The sequence below is a fragment of the Antechinus flavipes genome, chromosome 3, assembly GCF_016432865.1.
Source record: "Antechinus flavipes isolate AdamAnt ecotype Samford, QLD, Australia chromosome 3, AdamAnt_v2, whole genome shotgun sequence".
Lineage (NCBI taxonomy): Eukaryota > Metazoa > Chordata > Mammalia > Dasyuromorphia > Dasyuridae > Antechinus > Antechinus flavipes.
Genome location: NC_067400.1, coordinates 272,770,772 through 272,779,964, shown reverse-complemented (window position 1 = coordinate 272,779,964; position 9,193 = coordinate 272,770,772). Strand labels below are relative to the sequence as shown.

The 9,193-nt window shown below is 33.6% G+C and overlaps 1 protein-coding gene across 2 annotated transcripts in view; it reads right to left on the bottom strand.

Annotated features, from left to right (window-relative positions):
• Positions 1-694: 694 nt before the first annotated feature.
• TAB3 (TGF-beta activated kinase 1 (MAP3K7) binding protein 3) overlaps positions 695-9,193 on the bottom strand; it is an 86,598-nt gene continuing 78,099 nt past the window's right edge. For both annotated transcript variants that reach the window (XM_051985051.1, XM_051985050.1), the window contains one exon: positions 695-4,990. In XM_051985051.1, the coding sequence (XP_051841011.1) occupies positions 4,842-4,990 (149 nt within the window). In that variant the 3' untranslated portion in view covers positions 695-4,841. The remainder of the gene's footprint in view (positions 4,991-9,193) is intronic.

Sequence of the window (9,193 nt, the reverse complement as noted above, 5' to 3'; positions counted from 1 at the left end):
ACATGATTATACTGGTCATCTAAATATTTCAAGAATACAAAAAGAAGGATCTAAGAACCACTAGCAAAAAAACAACAAAAAACCTCTAGTTCTGAAAATAATACACTTTCCAATTAAAAAGCAATGAGGGTTAATAGGATTATTTTCTGAATAAAAAGGGGAAAGAACCTTCTACTGAGCCTTATTTGAATTTTATCCCTACATTCTCAATTATACCAAAGTTCAACATTTCAAATGAATATTATATTTACTCCAGAAGCAAGCCTAACAAAAGTAGACTAAGGACTGACCTGTAGATGGTGTATATGATTCCTTTGTTTTTCAAAATTAACTATAAATCCTTGGATCATCTCTTAAAACAAAAGCAGTAATCTTCACCTTTTTACATATTAAACAAAAACTGTTAAAGTGTAGAATAAAAAGCTTAACAGAAATAAAGACTATATCATGCTCTGATTCACATAAACTTTCTGTTGGCATGCAAGCTTATTTTTACACGCTTAGTACTTTTTAAAAAGCAATGAATTTTAAATATAGTGACAGTTGTATTGATCTTTTTTCTATTGCAATTAAGAGAAGTACAAGAGTATATTAATATATTGAAGTGCTTTTCAGAATAAAAATATGAATACAGAAACTAAAAATAATCTACACTTAGTCATATTCACTCCACACAGAAAGAGATAACAGAATGTAGTGTTTTCTTAGTTTATTAATTTATTTTGCAGGAATCTGCAGCTCTCCAAAATTGTACTGGTTGGAGGTACGATGCATGCATAGCCTTTTAATGCCTTTGTACAATTTCATCTCAAAATAATTTCATTCACAGCGTACACAGAAATCTAAAATAGACACCATATTTACAAGATTTATTAAGCTCTTATGCTCTTTTAATGAAAAAATTGTGATCAATCCTGTTACAATAGGGAAATGTGGATTAGGTACATTATTGATATCATCATAAATAAAAATTTAGAAATGCTCAGCTTTTAAAAAAACTTTTCATGGCTTTGAAAAATTAAAATTAACCAATGTCATAATCCTATTGACCTTTGAAGGCTCAAGTCATGCAAAGTATACGTGTATTAATATTTGAGGATGTAAATAATACTGAAAATGTACCTCTGGTGAATGTGGAAAATGTCATCAAAATTAAAAATAGGAAAATACTGTTTAATCTTTCCATAAGATACAGTAGTGATGCAACAGTCAGTGCCCAATTATTCCGGTTTTGCAAAGTACACTGTTTACTTCTAGTTTTCTGAAGATATACATTTACGTATGTGTATGTGTGCATGTGTGTGTGTGTGGATGTGTGACACACACGATCACTGTGGCATGAAGTCATTTCATCATTAACACTGGTAAAATTAAAATAATTGAACCTTTAACTAGGAAAAGACATTTTCACATTCCAGGGTATACCACTGACTTTTTTTTTTTAAGACCAATTTTTCTAAAATATTTAAACATAATTTTTACCTTTTTTTACTTTCCTTATTCATATTTATTCATTTCAAAAGGAATTTATAATTTGCTTTCAAAATCCTATATATAATTGTTGCCACAGAAAGACTGGATATGAGATCCAGATAACTGTGACATAAAGAAATAACAAAATTTACTGAGACACTGATTTATTTTTAATAATAATCAAAAAGTACTAAGATTGAGACCAGCTCTTTAAAAATATTACACTGCTCATCACACTTACCATTTTGTGGGAAAATACAAACATAATAGCACCACTCCTCTCCCTACCATCATTAATCTGCTGCTCTAAGACTACTGTTTTACAAATGCATTTTCTTCATCTTCCTTTACCAACCAGCCCCCACCCCCTTGCCCAGCCCTCTGACTCTTAGATCAGAGTTAACAATATCAATTCAGTGCATTTTAGGGTATTTGGAAGGACTTTTGTTCCTCTATTTTGAATTAAAATTTTAGAGAACTATTCCATAATTCAAGATAGTTAAATATAAATTTTTAAAAGCTTATCAGTTTAGTGAAATGTCATAAAGATTTATGTTCTGCTGTATATGTATCAACCTACTAGCATGTTAACAAAAATGCTGTTATTAGAATCCAATAGTACACTGTCTAACCAAAACAGCATCAGCACATTATCTCCCAGGCTGGACTGGAGTTAACGTAACTTTCAATTATATGCCATTGTTCATCTATGCCAATATTACTAAGATTCTAATTTTCAAAGGCGTCACCCACTTCTTAAATTTTTGTGACTTAATGCTTAAAATGGACACAGACACACATTCTTTACACACTAAACATTTAAGTAAATCTAGTCTATCAGTGGCAAAGTTTCACTTTTTTTTTAAATAACAATCTATACCAGAATATTTCTTGCAGTCAGAAAATTAGCATACACAAAATCTCCTTAAAATTAACCTCTATTTCTTTTATATCCATTCTAAATAACTATTCAGACATCTTTTTTTTTTTTTTCATTTCCCCTGGCAGGTGAAACCTATGATTGACTAGAAATATCATCAAGAAACCGTAACCATGCATCTATTGTATGGTAATGTATTTACTTTGATGCATTTCATGCAAAATTTTTTAAAAGCCAGTTTTATAGGGTCTTAATAAAATATCACAATATTTTCAAACATGCTACTTTCATTCTCAGCTGAATAACCAATAAAGGTCAATTTGGCTGCTCTCACTCTAGAATGCCAATATATAAATATTTGTGAGTTTTTAGCTGGAATAACACCAAGCAGTATTTTCCCCATAATTTTTTTTTTTTAAAGGATGACCAACAATACATGAGATGTGAAACCATAGGAAGACAAAGGCATTGGTGTACAGAAACAACAGCATTGATACATGACAGCTGAAAACACAAGATTAATAGATACCAGTGCTTACAGAATCCTTTGAAAAAGTGTTGTCAATAATTTGCTTTTACACTAATCTGCTTTCTTACCACTACCTTAACAGTTTTATCACAGCTGTGGTAGAGATGTTTTTAATCAGTGTGATTCCACAATTATATACTAAAATGCTTATTGTGTAAAAGGAACTGATATGTTATAGGTATTCTTCCATATATGAAAAAAATACCTTTGAGGTTGTGTTGAAATATGAAATCATTAGAATTTTAATGGACTTTGATTGGGTCATTGATAGAAAACTATTTAAGAGCTCTGATACCTTTGGTTTTATTGTATTTATTAGTGCAGCTTACTTAGAATCTGCTAGAGATCAATTTTCCCAATCAGAATATACAATTGATATCTCTTTAGTAATAGCAGATCTGCTAACTTTACTGCTGTCTTAACTCATCAATATGAGCAAAGATTACAGAATCCTATCCTGATGTAAAATACGAAAATGGCATCTGTGGGAGAGAAAATATTTCTTCTTTAAACTATACAAAGTGGAATAATAAAATCCTTTATACCTAATTTTCCACCAATGGTAATATCTTAGTCCATTCTATATTATCTTTACCTTACATTCATTTACCCACACTCCAAAGCTGGTGGTTTCATAAATTTGGGAGTGCTTTAATATAGCTATTTAGATTACATGAATAATTAATATTACCTCTGAAAAAGGATATCAACCCCATAGCTATACTAGTTTGAAAAGTTCTCTGAATTCATCATCCTACTAATAACATTTTCTGACCAACCCTTTGTCCCTTAATCTCCCCAAAATGCAAGGGATAACTTTATGAGATTAGCCAAATGCAATTTCCAACACGCTGGTTTGTTAACAGTGTGCAAATAAACCTTTATCGCTAACATTGATTATATTTCAGCTAAATCAGGATTGTGGCACAAAGTATTATCTGTGCTGTAAACATCATGAATTCTTCACAAAATTGGAAGCTGAGAAAAGGCCTAAGTAACAGGGTGCCAACACTTCTCATACATAACCACAGCTGAGCTCAAGTATTCCGAATGGAATCTGGAACTGGTCTGCATTTGGCATCCATTCACTGTACTATTAGCAAAGCACAGTCTGATGAGTGTCACATATAAAAGCAGACTTAATGGGGACTTGTTAGCTGTAAAAACACAACAGCCTAATAAAAGCATGCAGTAACTTTTTTTTTTATCCATTATGTGGCATAATTAGGTCTCTATTAGTTACCAGTGTTGATACAGCTTAATGAATGCTGTACAAGCAAAAGGGACTTTACCACCTCTGATTGTACCTTCAGTAAAATAAGGCTCATGCCTATGTCCTGACGTGTGTTTGTGCGTGTGTGAGCGCGTGTGTGTGTGTGTGTGTGTGTGTGTGTAGAGATTGAAATTACCCCTGAAGAAAGCAGCAATTACAAACACCCTCTAATTACTCTGCACATAAAATAATCTGGTTGCCTTTTTCTGACTTCTTTTTCAGCAGGATACAAAGTGGCAGAGCAGGGAAGCGTTCTTTTCCAGCACGCTGTGATCAGGTGAGTCTGCACTAGCATGTCACAGTTTGTCTGAATAACTGTAACAGTTTGCACTGTGACTCAAAGTTCTAAGTTTAAGAAATAAGGGCCACTGAGCAGTAAATATAGCCATTGGGATTAAACAGGAGTAGCTCTTGGCTTTCCTGTATACATTCTTTGAGGAGTGAATCCTTTCCTGGTTTCAAGTATCCCTTCAACTTAGCACACAATGTGGTTAAGAAAGAAAAACATCCCCCCTCATTTTTTTTTTCTTTAGTGTGGTAGACAAGTGGATACTATTTCAAATCTCCTTCCCCTTGGAAATTGGAAAGGAAAACACTGGTCAGATGGTTGGAAAGAGTCCCCAGGTTTTCTTTTCCTCTACTGGTGCTCAGAATTCCACTCTCAGCCTCAATAGCTTCTTCTTGATTCAAGTGTACCGGGGCATCTCACACTGCTCACAGCGATTTAATGCTGGGTGATTCAGAAAGGTGCAACTCTCACAATTCCACGGAGCCCCCTCGAAGTCTTCATCTTGTGGTTGGGTCCTTGGAGTCTGTTTGGAGCTGTTTGGATGCTCTAGGGAAGAAAAGGCAAAAGAATAGACCTTTTCCTCATTAGCAAACACTACTATGCTGGGAGAAATGCAACATGGAACCAGAGGCCAACTATGTAGTAGGGGTTCTGGGGGGGAAAGTAAGCTAAGAATTTGTATACATCTATTTTCACTTTTCTGGAACTACTTCCCCCACCCTATCTCACATTAGGAGATGGAAATAAATACCTAAAAAAAAAAAATATTGTTAGGTAAACAATTACATTTTGAGTTCTCCTAACATTAAATTTTGTCCATATTTTACTATCTTTGCTAATTTGATGGGCCTAATATGATACTTCAGATATCTCTGATAGTTGAGAATACTGATCAAAGTGGGAGAAATAATGAAATAAACATTCCACATTTTTAATTTTAAAAAAAAGAAATTTAATATCTACATTTTTTCCACATTTAATTTCCTCAACTTTGAACTCAAATAAAGCACAGAGTTGATTCCACATAAATAAGTATTTGATTCTTATGCTTACTGTATAGCTCCATGTATGTAAATTCTGCATGTGTCTAAATCCAAAGGCTTGCCTTCATGAAGACTACTAAATCTTTAAGCACAGGCAAGTTTTTCTAGAACCCTTGCAGAACCTAACACAATAACAGGTTCATAAAAGGATCATGACATTATGGATGGAGGAGACCTGCATAAGGATCAGAAGTGTAGGAACCTTGTTCTAGCTCTAAATTAATAGCATTAAGTCACATCTCCCCAAAGCTGTAGTTTCCTTAGCTATAAAATGAAGCTAATACTAATAAAATCATCTTTCTCACAAATTTCCTAAAATCAATTGAAAAAGGATCTTAGATCTAGGCTAGAAGGGAACTCAGAAACCACCAAGTCCAACTCCCCTCATTTTAGAGATATGGAAACCAATACTCAGGGAAGACAAGTGACTTGGCTGGAGAGCAAATAACTATCAGAGGTGGTATCCAAACTCAGGTGTCCTACCAGAACTATGTTCTAATTGTAGTGATCTATTTCATAACTGACACTCTTCTCACTGACTTTCACTAAAACATTATGATGAAAGCATGCTATAGATGGCACATAATTATTGTGCTCTCTAAGTCTCCATACCAATGATTTAGGATTACCACATCTCTATTTACAAGTTATGTTACAAGTTACTTGTACTATTACAAGAGAGAATAAAGCTAGAGGCCTACAAATATTAACCATTCCATAACTGGGGACAAGGTCAGGAAATGTCACTCTTTAAAGATAAAAGAATCTTTAAACAAATTATTGGCATATTTTGATATAAATATTCCAATATACATACATACAAATTCCTTCCACCATAGTACAATTCCTGAAAAGTAAAACAACTTTTATAAAAAGCAATTAGAACAGCTCATGTGTCCCTTTCCACTTTTGTCATTTATCTTTTTTTAGAAGATGACTGTAAAACAGATCAGTAATTTGATACCATGTTGTCTTCCTTTTCTTTGTAATAATCACCTGTCCTGTTTTCTGGTTCTCCTTTCTGAACCTCGTAACTCTTCATATAATTCCTCTCAAGTTTTCTCTGAATTCTTCCTATTTGTTGTTTCTCATGCTGCAATATTATCTGTTTACAATCTGTTAAATAATTTCCCAATTACTGGGGTTATTTCAGAATTTTGTCATAAAGAATGCTGTAATTAATATATTTTTTAAAAATATGGTTTCTTCTTTCAATCAAAAGAATATGAATGATATAGTATTGTTTCTGCCTTCATTCCCAAATTATTTTCCTAAATGGTTGGACTAGTTCCTAGCCTCATTAATAATAAATTAGTGTACCTGACTTTTCATAGTCCTTATAATATTGAATTTTTCCATCTTTTTAACTTATGTCAGTATAATAGGTATGAAGTGATACCTCAGACTTGTTGGAAACTGAATTTACAAAAATGAAACACAATGGGTAAGTCATCTGTAGGAACTTTGGCACTCTGGTTTTCACACAATAAAATTTAGGTGGCAGGAAGCAACTACAATATAATGTGACTTTCTTTGATTATCCTCCCCGCCCCTGATCATCCACAGGTAATTGCTAAACTGGAACCTACACAGCTAAGGATTAGACCCTGGATTGTCATGTCTAACTTAAGGTACAGACACTGGAAGATCTAATCTAATAATCAACTGAAATTGCAAAAGAAAATACCAAAATCATCATTCTGTATTCTATCCCTCCTGACATGGTACAGTCCTGAACTACTTCAATAACCACTTAGTCTCAATTTAATCCATCCACTCAGTTTCAAAGTGATTTTCCTTCAAGTCTGATCATCTCACTAGTCAATAAACTCTTGTAAGCTCCTTATTATCTCCAGAAATCAAATATAAAATCTTGTTTGTCCAAAGCCTTTTGCCCTCTGGCCTCCTATATTTCCAGTTTTCGTGTCTTACAGTCGCTTATGTTTGCTACAATTCAGTGACAGTGGCCTCTCTGATGCTCCTTAAACATAATTCTATCCAAATCCAAGCATTTTCATTGGCTATGCCCCATGCCTAGTGTTCTTCCCTGGCTTCTTTGAAGTCTAAAGTCCTATCTTCTAGAAGGATCCCTTCCCAATCAATCCTCCTTAATTTTAGGATCTTTTGTCTGAGATTATCCACAATTTATCTTATAGGTATTTTGTTCATACATAATCATTTGCATGTGATCTCCCCTTATAGACTCTGAGCTCCTTGTGAGAAGGACTGGGATTTTTGCCTTTGTATCATCAGATCTTTGCTAGTACTAGGCACATCATAGACAATTAATTTTAGTTAACTTGAGTCTCCCTCTTTAACTGTGAAATACAGCCAGCCACCTTAGCCTTCTCTCCTATCTTTGCATTGACTATGCATTGATTAACATTCTTCATGTCTGGAATATTTTCATCTTTATCTTCACCTTTCTTTCTTCAAGATGCAGTTCAAGTAGAATCTTTTCCATTTCCTTATCTCATATGCCTAAATGCTAAAATCCTTTCTCCCATGCTTCCATTAACATTACTTACATTTATTTGTATTTACTAAATATATACTGACATGCGGCCTTGGAATGTTGAAATAGAAGTTCCTTTAGAGTAATTATAATATCATTCTTTGTATAGTAATAACTTAATAAATGCTTGCTGATAAGATGAATTTTTAAAAAACATACAATTTTTGCATTAAGGGATGTTAAGAAGTAAAAAGTTAAAAAAATCTAGTTTCAAAAACTGGAACTATTCTCCAACTTTACTAAACCCATTTTTCTGGGCTCTACTGTCCTCTCTGAAACTATCTTTCTTCAGTCCCTAGGTATGGAAATGGAGGCAAGTTGTGAGGGTATTTCAAGAACATTCTTAGAATAGTGCTAAGAAGTAATCTGAGAAATTGGGTTTCTCCTCTCTTCCTCACTCCTCTTACTTGCTTCTTACTTCTACTTGTGTTGTATTAATTTTAATTAGTGCTTTACTTTTGACCCAAAGATTCCCTATAGTTCCATAGCGATCTCATTTTTTCCTTTTTCTTTTTTTTTTCCCTTCCACTTAGTTTACTTATTTTTAATACACATTGCTTTATGAATCATACTGGGAGAGAAAAATCAGAGCAAAAGGAAAAAACTATGGGAGAGAAAAAAAACATAAAAAAAGAAGTGACTATAGTATTGTGTTACTTTACATTCAATTTCCATAGTTCTTTATCTGAATGCAGATGGCATTTTCTGTCCAAAGTCCACTGGGATTTCTTTGGACCACTAAACCAGTGAGAAGAACCAAGTCTTTCATAGTTGATCATTGCACATTTTTGCTGTTATTATGTATGACATATTCCTGGTTCTGCTTGTTTTGCTCAGCATCAGTTTGTGTACATCTTTCCAGGCCTTTCTAAAAGCAGCTTATTCATAATTTTTTACAAGATGATAATATTCTATTATCTTCGTGTACCACAACTTATTCAGCCAGTCCCCAATTGATTGACATCTACTCATTTTCCAATTCTTTGCTACCACAAAAAGAGCTGCTACAAACATTTTTCCATATGTGGGTCCTTTTCCCTTCTTAATGATTTTCCTGTGATACAGACTCAATAGTGGCACTGCTGGGTCAGAGGGTATGCATGGTTTTATAGGTCTTTGGGCATAGTTCCAGATCATTCTTCAGAATGATTAGATCATTTCATAATATCACCAACAATATAACAGTATCCC